This window comes from Pelmatolapia mariae, linkage group LG23 (assembly GCF_036321145.2).
Source record: "Pelmatolapia mariae isolate MD_Pm_ZW linkage group LG23, Pm_UMD_F_2, whole genome shotgun sequence".
Lineage (NCBI taxonomy): Eukaryota > Metazoa > Chordata > Actinopteri > Cichliformes > Cichlidae > Pelmatolapia > Pelmatolapia mariae.
In genome coordinates, this window is record NC_086246.1 from 22,194,487 (window position 1) to 22,220,539 (window position 26,053).

Consider the following 26,053-nt stretch of genomic DNA (forward strand, 5'->3'; position numbering starts at 1 on the left):
ACTAAAGCTCTTGCTACACTGCTATGCCTAAAGTAAACCTCCCTTTTAGCTACACCTGGAAGGTACTCAGTCTAATTTGTCAGTTGCATGTCAGGTATCAGCATTTAGTTTCCACAGATATCATATTTCACATCCAGTTGTGCACAGTCTCTGCCCACAGCACACGATCAATACAGACAGAAAAGGTCTTTTAGCATTTCTGCTAAATGAATATCAGCCTACTACGAGGCTGAAGAATGTATGCTTCAAGCCAGTGACAATTTCCCCTGAAGAGGGGAAAAAAAGAGAGAAAACAATGAACAGCAGAACAGCTGGGAGAGGCTTCCTCCCTCCTTGACTGTCCACCAATCCCATTCTCTCATTCAGATTAGGTTAAATAGCTTAACCTACTGGAAAGATGTCACAGCCAGTTCTTCATCATGGCCAGAAGGGAAAGGACTCTGGTTCCGTGCACACACACACACACACAGGCCTGCTGAATAAACAGCATGTTGCTGAATACCTGCCTACATTGTCACTAGTAACAGTAAGGCACTGCGGGAAATCAAACTGGCAACAACCCTGCTGAGGGGTTGATGAAAATGCCTACAGGGCTACTAGGAAGACATGGCTTTGTCTCCTTATGCACTGTTAGTGTGTGTGTGTGTGTGTGTGTGTGTGTGTGTGTGTGTGTGTTTTGAGGATCACAACACACTTGAGGCAGACAATTAAATTGAACAGCAGAGGGGAATAACATGCACAATGCTGTACCATTAAAAAAAAGCAATTAGTTTCTTGTGTAGTATGGCAGTTGGTTCATTTGTGTTACGCCTCGTACAATAATGAGGTCTTTAAATCTTGCAATGGGGCTGCTTCCTAAAATCCTCTGGAGCACCATAAAGAAACTTAATGATAACATAGAAACAAGCTAACTAACATTACTGTCTTTTATTCAAAGAGTCCCATAGTCATAACACAATTTAACTGGAAAAAGCAGTTATGATACAGATATTGGCCTGGAAAATTATGTTATTGCAAATGTGTATTAGTCAGTCCTCATACACTCCAATTGTAGAGCGGAAGTAAGCAGGTTTACAGCCTGTGTCCCTCATACAAGAAATTTGATGTAACTAGCCTGTTATATGAGTGGTTGTGGCGAGGTGAATAGACCTCTCGACCATGTTTGTGTTGTTATGCAAAGTATTCTAACAGACAACCCAAGAAGCACAAACTCTTATTTTTTTTTGGTAAATGTAAATCAGTCAATGGAAATTAGCACTTCTTTGTATGAGGGTATTGTTCTCAGAGTTAAATGGGCAGAGTCCACTACTGGGTTGAGAACGACTTGCTGCCCCCACTGGAGGAGTTTAAGTATGTTGCTGTCTTGTTCACATGTGAGGGGAGAGTGAAACACCCGTAGTAATGCGGATATTTTTCCCCACAACAGACCAGAACATAGAGTTGAGTGTGAAAGTGAAGATGTTGATTTACTAGTTGGTCTACTTTGCCACCATCAGCTGTGGCTACCAGCGCAGTCATTTGGGAGGGGCTCAGAGTAAAGCTGCTGGTCCTCTACACTGGAAGGAGCTAATGGAGGCATTATGATATTTTAGCAAAGAAACTCAGAGATATACAGATATACAAAGGGGAGATGTTACAACTGTTTGAAAACTTTGGTTTTTTTGTTTTTCTCCACAAAAACAAAAACACTTTTGACCTCCTACGTGAGGTGTTTCAGACTGGGAGGAGGCCCTGGGGTAGACTGAAAAATAGCTGGAGAGATCAAATCTTTTGCCTGGCTTGGGAACACTTCAGTCATCCCAGAAGTGGTGGATGAGGTGGATGGGTAGAGGCAGGTCTGAACGTCTCTTCTTAGATTGTTTCCCTTATGATCTGGACCCAGATAGGTGGCAAAAAAAAAGAAAAAAGAAAAAAAAAAGGATGCATGGATGGAATTTTTCTCCATTTATCTGTGAGGTCTGTGGCTGTACATTGCTAACCAAGCTAGCTTATATTACCTGAGAAATTTGCATTCCACCTACCAGTCCAAAATATGGTCACTTTCTAGCTCCGAAAACCCCACGTGGAAATAACCAAGACACAAGACTTCACAACAATAGATGATGGTGAATATGTCCATGTTGTGAAACAGAGAGTCTGAGTATGTATACAATTTTCAGTTCATCACACACATAGAAAAAAACAAAAAACAAACAAACAAACAAAAAAACAGACCATAATCCGGGGTACACCTCACAGGATAAAAACACTTATTGCTGAAGAATCTGCCCAACCTTTCAATCTATGGATCTACTGCTAAAAGAACTAACTAAAATAGGCATTTTTGAATACTTGTAATGGTGGCCATCTTTCAGTGTGCACATAAATTAAAGCTTGAAAACAAAAGGGTACATTTTTCTTCCTATTAACATCAATGGTAGCTTCAAAACTCAAAGCTTGATTACCCCAGAAAACAATGTTAAAAAGCAAAGATGGCAAAAATAAATGAATGCTATTATTGTTTTCTTAAGGCAAAAGCATCATTACAACTGGGATTATTGAGCTCTCTGGGATCTTCACCCAGTGTGTGTGTGGTGTGTGTGTGGTGTGTGTGTGTGTGTACGTATGCTTGCATGCATATATAGCTAAAAAAGTTGATTTACAAGGAATAAAAGGGTGTGGAAACCCACCAGAATAATTAACGGAGGCCTGTGGTAAATACATTTGTGCAGTGGTATGAGCATCCACACTGCAAACACTACTAAAGCACAGCAATATTACAAAATGTCAACGAATATAATGAAAATCCCCAAAAAGCTCACTAAATCCATTTGAAAACAAAGGGAAAAAACCACTTCAATCAAACAAATCCATCACAGTCAAAGCCAATGAGATGAATCGCCCAGGGATACAAAGTTTGATATTTCCGGCTACAGGTGTAAAAAGGAAAGAGAGAAAAAAGCAGTGCTTTCATAATTTTGTGTTTAAATGATGAGACTTCAACATGACAAAATGGCTTGGCAGAGAGCAGTGACAGAAAAGGCGAGCAAGGATGGCATGAGGTAAAAACCACAACTACGTTTTTCCTCTCCGATCCCCACATTTCAAGCCACATTCCTGTCAGAGTTTCTCAGAGAAAACAAACGTCTCGAAGCTCAGGGACCCAGCAGGGGAGACGCAGTTGAATTCCTCAGAGGCTTCTGGAAAACGTCCCAACAGAGACGAGGAGGGTGCGAGGAAAGAGATTAAGCAACCCTTCACAACACTTTAAGACATCCCAGTCAGCGCGCGCACGCGCACACACACACACACACACACACACACACACACACACACACACACACACACACACACACACAACACACCTTCTTAATAATGTCCAAGGACTCAGGACTGGAAGTTACAGGGTCTGGTCCAGGTCTTTGACAGAGATTGAGAGAGGCAGGTTTGTGGCCTTAGAAAGGTTTAATGAGGAGCCATGGTTAACACTTAGCAAGGGGGGAGAAGTCTCATTTAGGATACTGAAGCTGACACTGAAGAGTTTTAGCTGCAGGCTAAACTCTCGGCATGCCAGAATGTAATACTGAGGAATCACTTAGCTCCAGCACACATTTCACTCTGCTAACAGAGAAGTTATCTGTAAAAAACACTGTGAGTCGGTTTTAGCTCCCTTATTATGGACAACTGGCCACAAGATCTGCTTTCTGGGGTCTTATTTTATTCTCTGAAATACAGAACCTCCTTCCCCAACACAATCTACCTTACTGGTGACTTTTTAATGACCTACACCAAGGGGACACCTCAGCTCAAGTTAACTATTCCCCTCAATCATTGAGTGATGATTTACAGCAGCATAGACAGCCAGAACAAGAAGCCCCATAGTCTAATAAGTCTACACATATAAACCTGTCTAGCTTGTTCAGTTACATCTGACTTCCTTTTTTTTACTTGTGCTTCATCATGTGAGGTTGTACTTTTCCTGTGTTCGAGAGAGAGAGAGAGAGAGAGAGAGAGAGAGAGAGAGAGAGAGAGAGAGAGAGAGAGAGAGAGAGAGAGAGAGAGAGAGAGAGAGAGAGAGAGAGAGAGAGAGAGAGAGAGAGAGAGAGAGCAGCTTTTGATTAGGAAAAACAGGACTGGTGGCTGAAGCAAAACACCCATAACACCTTCTAGGATCTCATCCAGAGTCATTTTTCCAAATAAAACAAAAGGTCCACAAATCAGTTTTGGCATCCCTCCAGTCAGCCAGCTGCTGGCAATAATCCTACCAGTGTTTTCTTTTTCTAGCAGCTGGTGTTACCATGCCAAACTGGAGCTATTTTTTACAGCATCTTGAGCATCAAAAATGCCACAACCCCCGTCAAATACAGGATATAATTCATCTCCCATTTTGCAACATAAAATGACCAGACGAACTTGTAAAAACAGCAGTGAAAACTTCACCACAAGCCCACCTCAGTGGCTACGGCAGGCTGCTCCAAACAATCCAGGAAAACTACTAAATTGGTGGTTTTGTACAGCACAGTGAAGCAGGGGGGTGCTGTGATTACCCTAAATGGGGGCCAGCTCTTCCATCACTGGCTTTACTAGTGCATCACGGGGGGACTTCATTTACTCCAATTACCAAAAAAAAGGGGGATATCGTTTGCAGCCAAGCAGTGCAGGACAGTGTTTGCTCATTCAGAGGCTGTCGGCGTAATGCGAAAGGCTTCTGTGGGAGACGGATGTGAGCCTGTATTCGTCTTTCCCTCTCCCAGCGCTGCAGTCTCTCACAGTGAGTGCAGCACCACGTCTCCTTTCCGTCCCCCAGTGGGGCCCTGTTTACTTCCCTTCTACCCCCATCCCGCTGCCTTTCAGAAACAAGCTCTCAGTGATTGTCTCTGCACCAGAAAGAGTCTATACCGCTCACACAGTCGTTTCCTCCTTCATTGCTCAAGGGTAGCTTCGTCTGTGGGCCCCTCTTTGAACTCAGCAGTTTTAAATGCTTCCACGTGGCTCCACGTGCACAAGCCCACCTTAATAGCAACATAACACAATGCATGGTTCTACCAAAGCTACTTGCTCAAGTCGGAAACTGAATGTCTGGAAAGCAGAGGGAGAACTGTCGACATACAATCTTATCACCTTTTTACATCTGTAAAAAGATGAATCATCACCGATCCTCTCTCTGCATTTGCTCTGCTAGCTGGTTAAACCCTGGGGACAGCTAAAGAAATAAAGAAGAAGCTGAAAGAAAAGTCAGTCCACAGTCAGAAGTCCCTTTCTGAGATCTCTGACCACAGGAATGAGACAGTGAATGCCAGCCATTACATAATACAGCACAGTTCCTCGGTTAGAGACTCATGCTAGCATGCTGCATCCATATTTTCCCCCAGCTTGGGTCACATCATGTGGATTGCAGAAAAGACTCATGCATTTGTATTAGATTCAGACTTTATATGTATCCTAACCTTCTGCTAAGCCCTGCTGTGGTTAGCTATTTCTCCTATAATCAGGGGTGCACATAAGTGGTCCGCAGGTGCGCATGCACTGTCTAAATAAAAAACGCACACCAGATAAGAAGTTGTCCGCTACAGTGGGAACTTCATATTTCTAATTTCAATCAAAGAGTGTTGAACTGTTCAATATAACTGTTCAATATATCAATTGCAGCCAACTGCAGAGCTAATATGTTCAAGTGAAGCTCACTGATTTCCTGATACTCTATAGTATCAGCCTGAAAATTTTAGAAATGCTTATTATGATTAAGTGTAAACCATTTTCTAAATAACTTGGGTGAAGATCATATGAACCATTTTCCGCTACAATTAGCCATATACCATCAGAGCACTGGATGTAGAAAAAAAAAGTCACGGCATGCTAATATTTCAAGACAACAATAGTTTAACTCCTTAAAAATGAGCACTTGGTAAAAATTTTAATTAAAAATATATTACAAATTAACCTAAATTACAAAAAGAATGTGAAGAAACTCTTGTTGTAGATGTCTATGTATTTGGTTGATTAATTTAGAATCACTGTCCTGGTACATGACCCAGTTTGGGCCGATTTTTAGGTGTTGGACTAATGGCCTCACATTTGCTTCTAGAATACTTTAGTATACAGAGGAGTTCATGGTCAACTTAATGGCTACAAGTGTCTGTGGTTGTCAAACAAGCCCAAATCATCACCCCTTCACCACCGCAGATCCTGTCATGTTCTTTGTGGAGAGAAAAGGCATTCTCTTGGTAACACTTCCAAACAATACATACTTTTTCAGTCTATTTCTAATTGTGCTGTGATGAAATTTAACATTTAACATGCTATCTGAGGCTTACACAGTCTCAGAAGTTAGCAAGCTATCAAGCTAACATCTGCCTTTATCCTCATATAATAACACTTGGTACCTCGAGATGGGATTGTGAGTCATGGCAGTGTCAGCTCAATATGAGAAGTACTGCCCAGGGATATTTTACTTGTGTGCACTCTTTGATTCTGCCCTCTTATCAAACAAGATGAAACAAGCCTGCAGGCTACAGGTTTCTTTTTTAGCCTCAGTATAGACTCCCTCTCTTGCCACACCTTCACATTTTGATGATGGAGGCCAGGCTGGCACACCTTATCAGGCATGTTAGATAGCTAATGATATTGCAGGCAAGTACCATTTGAGACAGTATTGATATAGATATGTGTACATCATGATGCAAGTTGCTTCAGTAGCTTTCACAGGCACTACCACAACATATTTCACATTGCCCTGTCAAAATCTGATTGCATTTATTTCAGTTTTTGGAAGCTAGACGATGCAGAGAAAGAGTGCGGTTGATGGTCAATTTCAGGGCTACACATCACACATAACGCTAATCCATTTACCACTGTGGTCATGATATTATTTAATCAAATTCATTTCTTGCTCCCATCTGTGCCATAGTCATTAAAAGGAGAATATCACAACCCCAAATCTAATCAAATATTTGCTTTTATTATTTTACTGTTAATCTTAGGCGACTGAACCACAGGGTGGGTGGTAGCATGCACACGTGCGCACATGCCCGTAAAGTCAAATAGTAAGTCCATAAAACATGGTTTAGGGTGGCCCAGGGAACCAGTATCATTATAGCATTATAGATTTAATATGTTACAATGGTAGATTAGGCAAGGGCTAGTAACACACACACGCGCGCACACACCCATGCACATGTTTCTGCCTATAATGATGAATGAGACCTGCCAAAGGTACAGTTATTTCTGTAAGTGCTCCAAAAAAGCCAGAAAGAAAGAGATTATTGAGAAGAGAAGAGAAGAGAAGAGAAGAGAAGAGAAGAGAAGAGAAGAGAAGAACCGTCTTTAACCATTACCTTACTTTGGTTTCACCCACACATTTAAACTACTACCAGAAGATCTGACAACTTTAAAAGACATAAAGACACATGAGTAGAGTTTGGCTTCAAATTCTAAAACCCATTTTCTCATCTCTTATCACTCTCTCCCTCTCTCTCTCTAAATGAATTTTAGCAGAGTTAAAATGTGCTTTGGGGTAAAACAGTGCAGAAGAGGACATACAGATGCAGACAAATAAAAAAAATTAAATTAAAAATGAAAAAAAAAACCAAAAAAAAACAAAAAAACATGCCGCTGGGCAACCCAGAGTTTAAAAATATCTGGCACTGCACAATATTTTAACTGTCTGGTTCTCTGAATAGTAATGCACTAAAGGAAGGCTACATTAAAACTAATTTCCTCTTCTTAGGGCCAAATAGCCAAGGTCTGCGTGCTGGAAGTGCAACAATGAGGCAGTCATTCCTCTGTTATTGAGGAGGGAAGAACCACAATCAATCCACAAAGATGTTCTTAGCTGAGTAGCAAGGTCAGGATTTTTAAGCTTTTTGGCCACATGATACCAAAGCAGTGTCCTTAAAGTGGACCTGTTACAGTAGTGGATGTAATTTTAAGATCAGGAAATGCAACAATAATTCATGTGGGTCTAAAGCTCAGGCCTCAGACTGCTCTAAACACTTGGTTACAGGCAGTTTTTTCTACTCTTGTACATGTATGATGTCAAAAAAAGAGGATATCCTTAATATGGTCAACTAAAGCACAGAAGCCCCACCCACATGCTGGTCAGCCCTTCTGTTACTGAGTGGCAGCCAATCAGAAGAAACTTTCTTTCAGACAGTGGATGAACTGAGGAGCTGCACCAAGGTCCAGCACAAGATGAATAGGGATCATTTAAACTGTGAATGATGCAAAATGACTCCACTAGAGTCCAATAATAAAATAATGGAGCTGGAAATCAGCATAATAGGGCCCCTTTAAAATGATTATGATACATGCATCCAAACCAGTAACAGGGAAAATTCAACTTGCCACAGTGTCACTGTCATTTTAAGTAATTTTCTTGTTCCTTCTGCCTTTTAAGATCTGTCTTTTTATACTGGTTCCTTTCACATGACTTTCACTTCCAAGACAGTGGACACTGACAAAACAAAGGCCCATCCATTTGAAATGTCAACAGCTTTACTCTGGAGCTAAGGAGTGAGTCTGTGTGTGTGTGTTCCTGCATAATTTGGCAGGGGACTTGTAGCTCATTTATCACAGGCCTTGGGGGACTGCTAGTCTATCAAATGATGTGGTCTATAAAGCGCTTCCATCATCCTAATCCTCATAACCATCCCCCCCAGAGTCCTGTATCTTTCCCCAGCTCTCTTTTTAGACAAAAAACAAACACTCACATAAGGTCAGGAGCTAATGCAGATCATAAAGCCGCAATCCAATCATGCAACAAAAACCTTTATAGACTGCTTATTGCAACAGAGCACACTCAAAATACTCTACCATCCTCTCATTCATGCCATCGTTAATAAAGAAACCTAAAGTCTGGTTTAATGTGGCTATACTGGAAATACTTACAGGGATTAAGTTCAAGCAAGCATCATGCTACACAAGGCAATACAGGCAAACAGAAACCACTAATCAACAGATAACAGGAATAATGCAAACTCCCTATTAAATCGTCTGAGATTTAAGGCATTAAAGGCATCATCTGAGCCAATGATATTTCTTAGTGAGGGTGGGTCCACAGGGGACAGGCATAACAGAGCTCTACAGATCTCCTGCGAATAAGTTAGACCTCATATTTTTCAACATAATGCAGAGAGCTCAAGTGTGAAAGCACTGCAGATGTCTGGCAAATAAAGGGACCAGCTGCAGGTGCCATCATCGAGGACCCCAAGGGAGTAAGATATGTCCGAACTGTAGCTAAATGTACAAAACAATAGGCTGAAAAAAAAAGAAAAGCATACTATAAACACACAACTGTGATGAGGACTTTCTGTCATTTTCACAGAATAAAACAGTTTTTTCTTTAGTATTTCGGGAGCCTCATCTTACTCGCACTTATAAAAATTATATCATTTCCCCCCCCACATTTTAGTAGCTTTCTGCCTCTCAACACTCCTGAGAGGTGCCCTTCAATATAGTCAGGCTTTATTTGTGCAAGCTGGCTAGATAAAACATCCTTTATCCATTTTCTTAACCACTTGTCCAAACAGAATCACGGGGGAGAAAGCCTATTCAAGAAGTTAAAAGATGAGGGACCGACCTAGAGACAGAACAAGATGGACCAGCCTAACATACCAATCAGTGGTCAGCAACTTTCTTTATTAACCCAGGTTTTCTTCATACGTCTCGGTGCAGTCACATAAAAGTCACAGACTCTAAGGCAAGCCGAGAAAGTACCATCTACGTTAGAAGACCTGGTCATAAAGTGTTAGGAACAAATATGACAGGAAAAGGATATTAGTCTTTTAAATCTATAAGTAAATGTGCCTACTTACCACTCTGAATATGGTTTATGTCTAACATGACAGCTGACATTAGAGCCCTTAAATGTGATTTTAAGAAAACTGGACTCAAACTGTCCCCTACTAAAAGAATATGTGGAAATCCTTTTAGCATTACTAAACAATTTTATTGATTAATACCAATAATCTGTAATCTGTGACTCGGGAGAAATTTTCAGAGAAAAAAAAAAAAGCACCTTTTAACAGTTGGTGTTAATCTTTAACTCTGAAAATAACCTGTTCAGGTTAAGCCTGCTGTACCAGTTCCTACGGAGCTCGAAAAGCATCAATACAAACTCTGGCTTAAGGCTCACCATACCTCACTTACCCTTTTAATCTTCCATTACAGTGCACACCTGAGTTTCCCCAAACCTGGCTGTTTATAGTGAACAGAGATATATATTCAATCTATGAGGCTAAACTGGCCTTTGTGGTTTCTGGAAACTGGGAGGAAACTGGTACGTGAGGAAGAACAAACAGAGCATTTGTTGGGGATTATTTGGAGCTATGGATTAATAACGGTGTTCCGGTGGTCATTTCCATCAGCAGGCTGCTGTAGGTGGGACTGAAATTTTAAAAAAGAAAAAAAGAAATGAAAATAATGTGTTTTTCAGACAACAATAGAGTCCTGTGGTGCACAGGAATAGGACGGGCTGCATTTTCCTTCAAAAGAAAAGCTCATTAGTAAGATAAATGCATTGCTTCTATAGCATCCTTTAAGGTGGTAGTATAATTGCTTTAAAATTAATTAATTTTCTCCCTCCGAAGGAAGGGAGTATGTAATCCACTATGTTTGTTTATGTGTTTGTTAGCAGTCTAGCATCCACATTTTTCAAAATATCATTTTTAAATTTTGTGTGATGGTAGAAACCAGTAACAGCTCGAACTGTTTTAAATTAGGTGAAAATCAGATCCCACTAAATGTGAAAAATCAGTGAAAACTTTCAATTACCCACAATTTTTTTGTATCGTCTTCAGACTTTAAAACAACTTACTAACCTTCGGGGGACATGAGTACTTAGGTTTGCTAAGCATTTGACCTTGACCTTCACTGTTAGCACCTAAGGTCAAAGCTGACCTTACTAAAAAAAAAAAGAAAAAAAAGAAAAACACACGAAATAATGAGTAATATCGTTGCTATTGCAGCTTTTGGTATGTAGGTTATTTTGCTTCCCCTTAATAACGGATGCTGTGGCCTGTTGAGAATGTGAAACGGTTTTACTTGTGAGTCACACGGCAAAGTCTGTTAATGCCATGCAAGAAAACAATCAGAGGAGTAGGTCAAAAGTTTAAACCTTTGTGCATGCTTGAAATTGTCTGTGTTGAAAGCTATATTGTTAGTTTATGCTCCATTCAGCATGTATGCAAACAAAAACACAGACACACACACGCACGCACATCCTGTCTACCTTTAATTATTAACCAGCTGGGCGTGACCTCTACCACTACCTCCATCTCTGCCTCTTTTACACATTAATAATGAAGACTGAGTGTGTCTGTGCCTCTGTGTGCATGTGTGTGTGTGTGTGTAACCTCAGTGGTCACTAATGCAGTGTGTGCCTACGTCATGTCATGTCATGATGTTTTATTAATGTGGTGTACACTCAAATAATATACATTTCCAAAGATCAGCTCAAAGAAAAAGACTGATAGATATGATAGATATAGATATGATAATAAAATGTTAACTATCAGTAAACAAAGTGCTGAACGCACAAGATGATCTGCCCAGTCTCTCCTGATTTCATGAGAAGTTTTTAATGAAATTTCGTCTCTTTGCCTCTGAAAACAGCAGAGTGCAGTTAAAAACTCTGCAGGGTCTTCTTTGGATCTAATGGATTCCACGTTACCTCTCTCACGGGAAATCTGAGAGACAGAGTCTGTTCATGGTCCTGAACAGACTCCAGACTGAAAGCCTGAGGATACAGCTTCATGAACACCAGAAATATCATAGGAATCACAGACAGTTGAGCATGAAAGACGGAGAGGCTCATATTAAGAACCTGGATCTGATCTTAGAAATGTGTGTTTATAAAATAAAGATGTCACAGCAGTCCATTTTCAGTGGGGGTTTTTTTGTTGACCCCTGCTGTACATACACTATAAATCTTCCCCATGACTGAAGTCCTAAATTTATTTTCCATGACAAACCAATTTATTTGTCCTGGTCTGTAGAACAAAATTCTGGGGTCGGCTTCAAAAAAAGATCCGGCCTGTGGGATTAAACCAGTCTTAATTTTGTTCTAATATTACTCTAATGTGGGTTAGACTGATTGAAGCTAAAAGAATTATGCATCTTACAAAAAGGCTAACTCAAGCCTAAGACTGATGTTATGGTAAGACTCAACAAAGGAGGAAAACTCAGAATTTGTGGTTTGCCAACACTGCTATGGCAAAACCACTCAGAGGGGAAGTTGTCCTTGGATGGTGCAGGAAATATAGAGCAGTGAGGTCATCAGCAGCCATTCTTTCTTGCTTGCCTTGGCCGCAATAACAAGCAACGGCATCAAAACTGATACATATTTGCGCTTTGTTGAGATTTTATACAAACAGAAAGTTTCCTACACTGCTTACAACATCTACTATTGCAATAAAGTGAAACATCCTTGCAACTGGTCATGTTTTTCCTCATAATTCTCTGTGCCACACAATTTGTATAGATTGCAAGATAGTTAACGACTAAACCGCTTTGATGTAACTGGATGAATCAGGCATTTATCTTAGTGGAAGTGAAACCAGCTAGGGAACAAAGGGTCGACACAGCCAAATGCCTCGAGTCACCTTCATGTGACAGATCCCTGTTAAATGAATAATTTGTGCTCTACTGTTTTAACTGATGCAAAAAGCTACTGCTAATATTGATCAAAACATGTGCAAAGCTTCTCAATATGTGCAGCTTCAAACTGAAGAAAGTGGTAGGCCCATACAGTTAGCCTTGCAATTAGTAGCAAGCCAAGACTGCTAAAAATATAATCATTATTGTGGTTCTTGTAAATGCACATTTTATGATAATCTTGAGACTGCATATTAACCAAATCCATATTATCATTTCATCAGGAAGACTGATTATAGAACGTGACTGCAATCAGAGCAGCTGTGATGCTACTCTGCTACATGTGCTGCAGATAATGCTTTTTATATTGTAAAAATAGTACTGGAGCAACTGATTATGCCATTTGAAGCCCAGAAAACAGAAACACTATGTCCTCTAAACACAACCTTTTAGCTGAAACTTGTCTGTATGAAAACACTGCACAGGATCTATGTTAATTTAGTATGCAAAAATCAGATTTGCTTTGAGTGCAGGTTTGGCATTTCAGTCTGCAGAAGACTTGTTTAAACAGGCTGAATTAATGTGCACTCCTAACAAACTATCCCTTGATTTTGGAGAAATCTATTCATTTCCTTGTAATTGGTCTCAAAAGTGGGTTAAAACAAAGAACAAATTCAAGAAATCAACCCCATGAAGCTTTAGTCAACATTACAACAACACGCTATGTCTGCATTGTTCTTCATGTGTTAAAAAAAATAATACTAAAATAAAATGTGTTTTTAAAATTTATTGCCCCTCTCCTGCAGCAGCCTGAGTTTTTCTGATAACAAGGTGGTTAATGAGCTACCCTTCTACTTTACCTCCACTGCAGTGAAAAAATGCCCAGTCGAGTGCCAATGCTAGTGAAAGCTGCAGGCTTATCTCCTGATTCACACATTAGACTGCACCTACTGCACAAATACACTGGACGCTATTGTAACAGGAAAAGACAGATTAGGTGAGTCAGGCTCAATACACAATGTCTCCATTATTTCACCAAATTTGTAAGAAGCACTGAAAACAACTGTCATTAATTTGGTTGGTTCACTTTCCATGTTCCATGTTTCTCTGCTCTGTTCTCGCTTCTCTCCTTCTATTTCCCCTTTTATTGCCTTCACTGTCATTTCTCCTGGTCTACATTTGGCTTTTAAAACAGCAGCGAAAAATAAAAATAAATAAATACATAAAAAAATATTACCATTTTAGTTTCATGCTGCTGTTTTCACCTGATACTTCTGCTCTCCTGTGGTGTAAAGAGTGAAGCTGAAAAAGGTTCCAGAGAGACAGACCAACTCATATGTGTGTAAGAGGCTGTGAAAGGAGTTGAGGACAGAAATAGATAGAGAAAAGAGCTCCCTGATATGAAGAAGGCTGCTGCTTTGTGGAGAACATCAGTTTGTGGAGATGTCAATTTAGTAGTATTCACACGCAGATGACATCCCCTCACACAGACACCAGATCCCAGGCCACTGTCAAACTGTCCAATCATCCACTCAAACACATCCTGAGGCACTTTCACTCCAACAACCGCATGCATTCTTGGCCACTTCACGAGGACCAATTACAGCCCCACAGACCAGCAGCTCTGAATGTTCAAGAAGCCAGCTGAGACAGTGATTCTTTCTGGATTCCCTCTCGATTATCATCACAAAGACTCCCTAAATCTGAAGCTGAATATACAGCAGCTGTTTTTTCTAAAGACACGCAAATCACCAAGGAAGGCTTGAAACCAAACTCTGTCTCAGCCTGCAGCAGACATTAATTCCGAAATTTGAGGATACGCCCACCCTGAGATGACATACCACAGCACCACAGCAGCAGCAATGTGATTAAAACTGCTGTCCTCTCACAGGACGCCTTTAAAAGAAAAAAAAAAAAGCATTAGGAAGTCAGGGAGCACCAGTAGAAGCACATGACATTCTCGAGCTAACAAGGAGATTCAAAACACATGCAAATATTTATGAAGCAGGGTGAATACTGGCTACAGTAATATACAGTTATGTATGTTTATGATGGAGTAAATGACAGAAGAGGGAGGCTTAAGGCTAAATAAAAGCAAAGAAGAAGAAAATGAAAACTTAGGAACACAGGACAAATGCAGGACTGCCTACTACATATACACATGCTATAACAGCACTCTTTTTATAAAAAGGGGAGCAGGCTTAGAGTTTAGAAAAACAGAAGCTGCTAGGAAGTGGTCAAAAAAATAGAATAAAGTCTGCCTCTGTCTGCAAAGCCAAATCAGGAATCTGTAGGTGTGGTGTGCTCCGACAGGAAGCTGGCTTCTGTCCCACTTCCTGTGTATCACACGGAAGTGGAGATTGAAGATAAGACACAAGGTGGATGGAACAAAATGAACCATCTCTGTGGAGCAAAAACTGGTGATGAATTCCTTGAGGACTGTGGAAAAATTGTTTAATATTTCACCCTCCTTTTCAGATTGCATCAGTTAAGAAAGTGACAGTTTAGCAAGAGGGTGATAAATAAATGACAAACACGTGCTTAGATGAAGAGAAAATGGAGAGAGGCTTAAGGAAACAAACCAATATCTTATCTGAACATTGAAGGCAATAATGTCACTCTGCAAATGCTTCCTTTTCGGGATGCCAAAAATCCATTCTGTTAGTGTCAAACAGGTTTTCGCAGAACATATAGGTGTGTTCAATAACAGCCTTCTTAAATACGAGAGGTTATTTATGCATAAACAAATATTAGGAATGCCCCAACTGCGAAATTCTCAGGGAGATAATAAAGATCGTTTGTTTTTGTTTTGCATAGAACAAAGAAAACTTAAAATCTAAAGTCTTTCACCTCCTTATATCAGTATGTTTGAACACAGACAGAACAACCTTTTTTGAGCACAACAGATTATCAGCCACTGCCATCAGTAAAGTTTATCCTTGACAAGAGGTCAACGTCAGTCCAGCAGGCCGATGAAAACCAATGTCCATACATAATAATGGATATAATTATATTGTTTTAGGTTTTATTTGTACAAAAAAAAATAAATAAAAAAATCTTGAAATGCATTTTAAAAGACTATGAAAGTCATTGTGCACATTCTGAACAGAAGCACAGGTTTATTCTTTGAGGTTTTTGTGCTAACCGAGAGCAGCAATGGTTTTATAACAGGCTCTTAGGTAATAAATAAACTAGAGGGGCGCTTTGGAAGCACATCCTCCACCAAGTACAGAGCAGCACAGACAGTTACACAGTTATCATGAACTGCAACTGTGAAATGCCAGTGGATCGCCAATACAACTGATCGTCGCCTACTCCAGTATGCCAGTGAAGTATCCCTCATCTTGATATTGAACCCAGACTTGCTCTCGATTCATCCATCCATGAGTGAATGTTGCTTGTAGTAAAAAGTGTATTGAGTGCTCAGATAAGTCCCAGTCCATTTACCAAATGAAATGAAAACATGTAAATATTTTAAAAAGCAAAAAAACAACAACAAAAAAAACAACAAATATGGAAATTTGGTGGGTTAATGGAAAGAAACTAAACTCATGCACTGCTTATTTTCAATAACAACACACAAGGAGGTTCTACCAAGCTGAACACCTGTTTTACTCCCATCACAACCACTGCTGTGGATATTTTCATGGACAGTAAGATGTGTGCAAAACTCACACATCCACTCTTCACTTCCCACATGTTTATTTTAAATCCCTCTGGATCACTAAAGTATGCCTGCAATAATCCAACATTATGTTACTCACCGATATCTGGAAGACTTCCTGTGTGTCATCAAGCATCTGCACCCTTATGGAGACCTGGCGTCCTGGAGGCTGGGCAGGAGGGCGCAGACCTGGCTCTAGGGTGGACACTCCAAAGCTTTCAGGAGCGCCCAGCCTCTGCCCGGCTGTGGACGACCTGTCGGCTGGTTCGACCATGATGACAGACCTTACAGTAAGAGGCTATCAAGCTGCAGGGACCTCTGTTCACGTCTAGTGGAGAAAGAAAAGAGAATTTTCTGAAAATGTGGGATTGGAGTTTGTCTCTTTGTATGCTTTGGGCCCTCACTATAAACAGCACAGTTACATCACATCCTGTGTGCTAGTAAATCTGCATGCACAAATTCCTTAAAAGGCATTCTGATACTGCTTTTATAGGAATTCTAAATCCCTTTTGTGGGTGTCTGAAAGACTAAAAACGTCATTAGCATTTTAAGAAACACAGGCCAAACTGCATTAATGCAAACCTGAGAGATTTCTTGAATAACTGGAGGTGAAGGACGGCTTGAAACATGAAAATAAAGGACCTGTGCACCTTATTTAAAAAAAAAAAAAAGAAAAGAAAAGAAAGGGAGTAAGAGGTTCTTTTGTGGCACTTTGCTTGGAGAGAAACTCCAAAGTTTAATTACTTCAAGAAATGTGTGAAATGTCTTCCCATATTTAACCAATCTTTGCTTTAAATTGGTCTTGTACACAATGTACAAACCAAAAGACATTTAATCTGAGTTCTTTATTGATGAGTTTTATTTATTTATTTATTGACTATAGTGATGAAATGAGTGCATACATAGCATAAACTTCAGACAGAATCAGACAGACATGTCTCACACCTAGCTAGACACTCATGTACCCCAGCTGCAGAGCATGAAGGTGGGATTTCCTATGAGCTATTCACAGAGCTCTGTTTAAGGCCAGTTCAGACTTGAATAAAGCATCACAAGTAGGGCAGATGAGATACGGTCTGAGAACGCACAAAGACACTCAATCTGTGCCCCCCACCCCCTCCCCCTTTGCTTTCATTCAATTACACAACACCCCCACCTCCATCCCACACTTGATAAACCTCAACCTCAGACAGTAAATAACCCCTCAGGACTGCTGGTGATATCACAGCCGAGGAATGTTTTAGAAGACAGTCAGGGTGGGGGGCAAAGGGACGAGGGTAACACACTGCTGCGCTGCCCTGACACACTAACACACAGGATCAATTATCCAGCGTTTCCAGCAATGCTCAGTAGACTTTGAGGTTTGTGTCTGGAGAAAAATTAAATATTAAAAAAAGGAGAGAGATCATGTACAGAGGCATTTCTTGTCAATAAATCATGACATCAATGTCCACTTCTAACCCAGTAGCAAACATCATTTAGAAAACACAGCTTCTTGTCCAAGGTCAACATAATTGATTATTATTATCACACAACAGATGTAGTGTGACTGTAAACTATGAGTCATCCGCTAAGCTTCACTGAAAGAAAAAAAAATAAAATCTGTCGTTTCCTTTTCACCAACAACTCTGCATCCGGATAAACAGATTGTTGTAAATATTTGGGTGGTGCAGTTAGCAGGGAGACTCCACCCTGGCAAACATCCACCCCGGCTATGTGAGCTTCATTCACCACTTACAATTCTGGGACCATAATTCAAGAGCAAATACAGTGTGTCATAGGGTTGATGGGAGCTGTCCTGTTCCAAAGACTCCTATAAATGTGCCTGAAAAATACAGCTTTCCTTTGCCCAAATCTGGAGAATCAAACTGATGTATAATTTGTGGTCTTACGAGGACAGGACACTGTGGTGAAGCCACTGTGACGAGTATCTAGTTTGGGGATAAAGTACAGGTTGAGTGAATTCTTTGAGCCAGATGTCAAAATATTTGGGCAAGAAAGGTATGCAGACAAAATCCTTGAATGTTATTCACAAAAGCACAGTCATAGTTTTTGCAATAAACCACAATAAAAATGCTACAAAAAGGCACCAGCATCACAGATGTGGTTGAGAAGTCCAGGTAAGTGAATCCAGTTAGTCTAACAACACCAGTTGCAGCTGTCTGTAATGGTATTATAACCCTTTTTCAATATTAGGTACTTGGCTGGGCTCAATTAGCCTTTTAGGGTTTTCTATTAGGTGGTAGTACCTGGGACCAGGTCCGTTTTTAGCACCTACTTGGCCGGGGTTCCAAGCAATCTGAAATGCTCTAAAAAAAGTGATGTCAACAGCCTGCAGACTGAGTCTGACAAAAAGCCATACACTGAGCAGCAGGTATAACATCGATGTCCTACATTGTTGTTTTGTGTTTGTGTTACATACACTGACTGAAATGGACTTTCAGCCATGTTCTATAATGACCCCATCCATGCACATTAGGGTGTACTCAATCATAATGGAAAAACAACTGAAACCAAGTACAGTCAGTTCGAATAAGTACTAGTGGAAAAGGGCTATTATTGTTCCTGTCAGTCAAAGCAGAAAGGCCCCAAACTTTAAGCTTCAACAGCTGAGTTACAAGAAAACTTAGACTTCGCACAGATGTAATAAAGGGATAAGTTGGTTGTAGAGGGCTGTATTAGTTGCTGTATGCTGTAAAGCCGGTATTTTAACATGGGACCCTATGGGGATTGACCCACTTTTGGAAACGGCCTCAAGTGGCCACTAGAGGAACTACAGTTAGTGGCACCTACTTTGGCTGCCACATCTTCACATTTTGAACTGTTGGTCAAAATAAAGCAACTTTGACATCTGTCTTATTTCTTTCATGATCATTCACAGATTATCAAACCTTTATTTCAAAATTGACCCCAGAACAGTTGACCTGATTTTTCCCCACAGAAATAACCAGGCTAATAACGCCACACTGCACTAGAAAAAAATAAATAAAAAATCAGCACCATCCTTAGTAATCCCTTCACATGCACACACAGGTTACTGCTTCTCTACACCTCAGTCACAAAACCTGAAACTGGAGACGTACCAAGGAAGTGACCTGACAATAAAAAGGGATCTGACATTCAAGTTACTCATTACACCAGTGGGAACACTCCTTTGTTTCTGTCAGCCACTTCTGCAATGAAATGAAAGTGCCATGCAGTTGTTTACTGGTAGCTGTAACGGCTGGAAGAACTGAGACAGTGACCAACGTCTTCCCTTAAGCTACAGTAAAACTTACATGCCACTGTCCTGCTTGACAAAACAATGTTACATATTTTAAAACTACAAACTTAAACCTCCCTGTGTTACCCAAGTCAAAGACCTGTTTTATAGCTCTAATAATTCACTGACAATGACGTATCAATTGCCCAGCTCATATTCTGCAGGCAGCAGAGCTGATTTGTTGCCTGCATGTCTTCAGTCTTTTAAAGAAAAGCTCACATAAGGAATCTACTGGGAACTAAAATAAAAATAACACAGCTTCTTCCATGCTGATTTCAATGACTTCACCATCATAAAAGAAATCGGAACCTTGATAATAACACACTACATGTTAAACTGAGGATCAAATTCACCACCAATTAAATCTAGAAAGAGGGAATTTGGAAGCTGGGATTTCATCATCTCCTCTTTAGAGCCTGGGAGAATTATACATGGAGTTTTGTTGTGCAAGAGAGGAATACAGAGCAAGCTGCTCATGCAGGCACAAAGGAAGCTACTGTGGGAGCTTCCAGCAGCGGGGCTTTAACTCAGGGGGACCTAGGCCTCTCAACCAGGCTTTGAACTAGCTGAAAGTTTCCCAAGAGTTTGCCAGAGGGAAGCCAAGCTAAGACAATCGGATGTGATTGCAAGTGCATGAGAGACAGCCTTATGTCATACAGGGGGAAAGGTTACCAATTTGATTCAGATTGTTTTCATACAAAGGATTACCAACTCTGACCCTAATCTGTTAAAAAATAAATTAGATAACGCTTTGTCATTTTTGAAGTGAGAAGTCTGACATTACATAATCTGTGTAAGCTTACACAATGGGAAACATCAGTCGGCTGTGAAACAGGTCTGGCAATCAGCAGTTTGGTTAAAATTTCAAGGCCAAATGAGATGCAAGAAGCTGGAAGTCTGTGCACAGACTGATGAGTGTGCTGGTTTAAAAAAAAAAAAAGCTAAAATATTGACAAAAGGAGCAGCAGAAACTGAGCTGTGGAAAAGGATCACTGGTCACAAGATGAAACTAACTTAAAAGGATGTGATGGGCATACTGTGTGACATAATGGGTTTCACAGCTGCACTGCTAGGCTAATGAAGGGAGCTTTGCAGTCGTATTTAAACAGCACTGTGTCAGGGCCACTGTAGAGAGAAAGTAACACGGTAGAGCTGGGGTAATATTCTCAGAAAAACTACTGAATAATACAAACATTTACAAATAGTCAGAAAAATTGTGTTTTTGTCAAGGACCCACTTGCCTTACCTCATAAGGTTGGATCAGCATAGTCATAACACAATCATTTTATCATAATGTAATTCATAAAAATTTAGAATATGCATGCCGGGGAAAAAAAAAGTGTTACACATTCCTTGAAATGTCTGTGGAAATCTTTAAACGTCTTTGTTTGACAAACAGTCCCAAACCTGAAAATATTCATGTAAGTACTGCCCACACAAATTTAAAAGATTAAATAGCACATAATCTCTGGCCTCAGTTACTTTTTCCTATCACAGATATATCAGGATATTACAGATGTCCTGCTAGTGGCATAACACATATGTCCAATACCAGAGATAGCAAGAGAGCGATATGGCCCTCAAAGATCCATAAAAAAGGATTTTTAAAACCTTATTTGGTGGATAACGTCAGCAAACAAAACTACACAAGTAGTTTTGATTTCCTGTGGTAACTTAAATGAAAGCTCATTTAGATAGTGCTTCAAAGTAACCGGCAAAATAATGGCCCAGAGGCGTTACCAAGAAGCCCAAGATACCAGACTTGCTCATAGAAGGACTTTCCCAAGACCTGCTGATATGAACTCTTTTTTTATGATGTGGAAAAAACTACTAGGGGTAATTTTGTGTCGTCATATAGTTTGTTTACTATCAAACATGCCGCAAAATGGCTCTAACCCCACTGCCAGCACTGTCTGCAGCACACCACCTCTGTGGTAGCTCACCAGCAATCAGCGTGCTACAGTGCAGTCCTGGGATCCCTTTCACAGGTGATTTAGCCCCACTCAAACCTTGAATCATATGACCTGAATAGCAGACATGATGGTAGGGTGGTACTAATGCTGAGTTCCAGATCAAGTCAGAAATCAAAATTTCTGAGTTCCCAGTTTAATCTGGAATGCCCCCTTAACTTGAATTTCCTACTCAGAAAGTCAAAGCAACCCCAACAATCAAGAATGAACAATACAAGATGGCAGCAGTTAATGTACAAGCAGTAAAACTGTAAATTTTTTAATCTGGACTGCCGCTGTTGTATATTCATGACTTGCTAAACAAGCCATATGCAGAGCACTGACTAGGCTCTATCCATGCGTGTGCCACAGCCGTGTTTTTAAGTTCCGACAAACAAATATGCTGTATCGCTAGTCATACATGAATGGCTCTACAATGCTAAAAACCAAAACAAATCCTGATTTTCTTGCTTTTCTGACTTTACTGTTGGAACACACTAGCTAGGGAGTGAAGTCATTCTAGAGTTCCAACTTCCAAGGTTATTGGAACATAGCTAAAGTCTCCAAAATTCTAATTCAGACTGTAACCCATTCCAAAGCGGTTCATTTATGGTGTGAATGTGATCACACCTCAATCAGAATCAAATACCAGGTATACGTTGTAAGTTTGAGCTACAGAAAAATTTCCGATAGCCACGTATGCTTTGCATTCTGGGATGCAGCAAGGTACTATAGAAGTGGAAAGGTATGTATAGGCTAGCAACTAGCAGTCAAATGAAAATGTAAATTCTACATGTTCTCTAATAGGAGAACAACACAGGACCCTTTTCCTGCATTTACTTTTGTTGCTCCCCTCTCTGGACACATCTGGCTAATAACATTCTCATCTGGTTTGTAGTGATGCATTTTAGTTCACTTGGATTCTTCTCTGTGTAAAAAGAAGTCAAATCACAGGGAAAAGCTACAAGTTTACAAACTCATCAACTGATTTGAATCAGAGTAAAAGAACCATTGGATGTGAAAACTAGGGGTTACATACCAGGGACTCTCTATAGGTTGTTATAGAACTAAAGAAGCCTCTTGGAAGAGGCTTCTTTACTTTGGTATGTGAACATGTTTTCATGTTCACATACCAAAAGAACTCTATTTGCCTTCTTTCCAAGTACTTGAGACTTAGGCTCTAGTGGTAAATATGTTTGAATTATTCCCTACTTAGCTGTTCTCATACCACTGTACCAGGGTTTTCTTGGATGAGAAGATGTGAAGTAATAACCTCCAACTTCAATGTTAAAATGATCAAATTTACAGAACTACAATGAACATAAATCTTTCACAAAAACTGTAAGGATGATATTGTTAAAAAATAAGTTATCCATCTAGGATACTAGAGTTAAGAGAGACAGGTGCCCTAGAAAACCAAACTGGAGTCACTGATCACTGATACTTCTCCATCATGTCTGGAGCTCTTTTTTTTAATGACTGACAAATATTTGACAAATGACATTTTTGTGTGTTACCGCCAGTTCATGAAGTCTGTGCATCAGTATTGGTTAGATCTGATGCTTCACAGATATTGTGTCTGTATGACATGCCCTTAAAATCTACAGATGCATCTTGATAACAGAGCTATTTAGAGCTAGCTGTTAATTCAGTTCCAAAAAGCTCCAAATAACTAGCACTGGGAACATTGTTGTGGCTTAAAAAACAGTGGCTGATGTTATGTTGCTATGTCCATCTTTTGGTGACTACACATGCACGCAACTATCAGTCAGTAGGTCAGTCGGAAGGTGCATACCGAGCATTGCTTTGTGCAGAAAAAAATCCCTGTGTGCTCTGGTGAGGGCATCCTGAGTAGCGACATATGGCGGGAAGGTGTGGAAACAGCTAAGCAAGTGGATCTTGCTTCCAGATTATGTCCCATATATTTACACCCACCCCTAACCCCACCCCCGAAACTCGCACAATAAAACTAATACAAGAGGCCCCATGCCAATTGAATACAATCAAACATGCACTCAGCCAATGAACACTAAAGGGGATCCATTACCTGACAGTGTTGTTTGTTGTGTACATTTTCACTCTGTGTATTCTACATGAGTCGAGTGAAAAATGACACCCAAGCCGACAAGCATTGGCGAGGGTGAGATCAAGGCTACGACACAGCGAGCCCGCTACACCTGCGCTCCTTGACAGATCAGTGGCTGGGCTTGACTCCACCAAGGTGACACCATCCACCTGCTGAGCCATTAAGCTGCTCTACTGCCCTCAGGAGAGCTTGTATTGTGTGGGTGTGTGTGGGCAAGAAATGGAGTGCAACATCAAAACCACGTGGCAATCAATACCATGTCATACTGACTGCAAAACCAAATAGGCAGCATTTCCACCTGAGCACCCAACCATTGTTTATCATGGGTGCTGACCCTGTGACCTCACGCTGAAAGATGGAGGGGGTCCAAGAAGAGTATGTGTCTCTCAGAAATCAATAAAGGGAGGGGATTTGTTTGCCAGCTGATTGTGACACCTAAAAGGTGCACACTGTGAAAAGGGGGGTTGTCTCTGAGAACACCAAAGATCAATGAGCAGCTTTGTTAGATGCACACACACACGCACACGCACGCACACACACACGCTTCAATGAGCCATATTTAGAGACGTACTCATACAGTACAGAGTACAGTTGGCAAAGAGAGAGCCCTACAATGTGGGTTAGCAGAGTAATCCTTTAGCCCAGGGCAAAGATGTCAGTAGGCCAAGGCAACCTGCTCACAGTCCAGGGACTGAACTGGTGTGTGTGGCATTATTAATACAAAATACTGGAATTACTAATAAAGTGGAAAATATTCTAGATTAAAGTGTTAAAACTATAATAATCTTGAAGTTTTATGTAGCAGTAATCGGAGGAGCATATTCTCGTCTATCTTTAAGCTTACAGTAACAGAAGCTCTGCTGGACCTCCTAAAGCTCAGCCGATTAGGAAAACGAACAGACTGGTGGCTGCAATCGAAGCGAGCTTAGACTTAAGATATCGGACTCATCGCGCTTAACGCACTGTTGCATTTTAAAAAAGCCACGACTCCTATTCCTAGAAACTGGTCTACATAATGCAGTAAAGCTGTCTGAATCTGCACCTACTGTGCGAGGAATACCAGAAACACTGCGTTTAAGCTCGCTTCACAATCCGGATGGCACGGTTTCCTTACCCCCCCTCTTCCTCCAGGATCCACTGAATGTGCGTCCGTGAGAGCTTTTTATGTCCACCGCAGATGGTAAAATCCACGCTGTAAGTTTTGAACGCGGTGCTCCTCTTGCTTGCAGCTGAACCGCTCCCTCTCAGGTGGGACGTGGTTTGTCCGCGGCAGCCATTCAGACAAATGTGGGAAGCCGCGCACTGAGCTTTCTACTGGAACAATAAAGAGCAACACACACCGCCTCCAGCGCTCCGTGCGCCCCGGCACTGGTGGTGGTGGTGTCAGGGAGAGAAAGTGCAACTTGGGCGGCTCAGCAGCGCCATCGCACGGCCTGAGGAGGGTGTTGGCCATTGGTTTGTTTCTCACAATGAGCACTTTACAGCCTAACTTAGTAGAGATTCAAATTATTCAGGTATAATGCCCCAGAAAACAGACTATATCAGAATTATGAACAATAATGGCTATTTTATAGATATAATAGGAGTAAAGTAAATGTTGCTTAGATTAAAACGTTTGAATTTAGTATCAATATTGATGATAATCCAAAATGACACAATGCATTATAAAGATAAAGTAATGTAGCCCTTATGTATGCATGTTTGTGATTACATTTTTATTCTTATGTTTTGCTGTTAACACGTCTGGATGTTTACCTGAAATTGTTCCTAATATTATTTATTATTTATTTATTTTATTATTATTATATATATTTAGATAATTCTTCCTTGTAATTAAGTATTTTGTGTTTATGCACTTCGTATTAGCGCCAACGAAGGTAGGAAGTAAATAGGAGGAAAAGAAAAAGAAAGAAAAAAACAAAAACAACTCACATTAAAGTGGCAAATTTATGAGAAAAGGGTAAAATCTTCGAGATACAAAATTTGTAAGAAAAAGGGGAAATTACAGAATTACACTACTAGTAGTAAGGACTACAGCACAATGGACACTTCGTACAAATTTTTCACTTTAATTTGACAATTTTTTACAATTTAATGTCGAATTTTTTGAGTTTTTTTCTATCATTTCACATAACAGTGATGGTTTACGTTCTTTGTCCTTTTTTTTATTAGGTTGAAAAAATGATTTGTTATAATTAAAATCAAAGGGGTTTTTTTTGAAAAAAAACAAAACAAAACAAAAAGCTTGAAATGGCCCGTACGGGGATCGAACCCGCGACCTTGGCGTTATTAGCACCACGCTCTAACCAACTGAGCTAACCGGCCGCAAGGCTGTACAGCTGAACAACTGTTTTTATATGTGTACCATAGGTACTGCTCACGAAAGCTTTATAAACTGGTTGAACAAGCTCACCGACATTCTTGTGGTCGGTTTTCTCTTTCACCTTTTCATTGCACTTGTCGCATTCCACGACAACCAATAAAAGCAAATACTAATTCTACGAGGCGAAAAAAAAAACCTC

The 26,053-nt window shown here is 40.3% G+C and overlaps 1 protein-coding gene and 1 non-coding gene across 4 annotated transcripts in view; both read right to left on the reverse strand.

The window, feature by feature from the left end:
• Positions 1 to 24,881, reverse strand: part of LOC134621030 (FERM, ARHGEF and pleckstrin domain-containing protein 1-like) — a 66,880-nt gene extending 41,999 nt beyond the window's left edge. For all 3 annotated transcript variants that reach the window (XM_063467428.1, XM_063467429.1, XM_063467427.1), the window contains exons 1-2: positions 24,646 to 24,881; positions 16,335 to 16,562 (exon numbers count right to left, since the gene is read on the reverse strand). In XM_063467428.1, coding sequence (XP_063323498.1) covers positions 16,335 to 16,508 — 174 coding nt within the window. In that variant the 5' untranslated portion in view covers positions 16,509 to 16,562; positions 24,646 to 24,881. The remainder of the gene's footprint in view (positions 1 to 16,334; positions 16,563 to 24,645) is intronic.
• Positions 24,882 to 25,782: 901 nt separating this feature from the next.
• Positions 25,783 to 25,856, reverse strand: trnai-aau (transfer RNA isoleucine (anticodon AAU)). Its single transcript has one exon. It is a non-coding gene; the product is annotated as a tRNA-Ile (tRNA).
• Between the last annotated feature and the right edge of the window lie 197 nt (positions 25,857 to 26,053).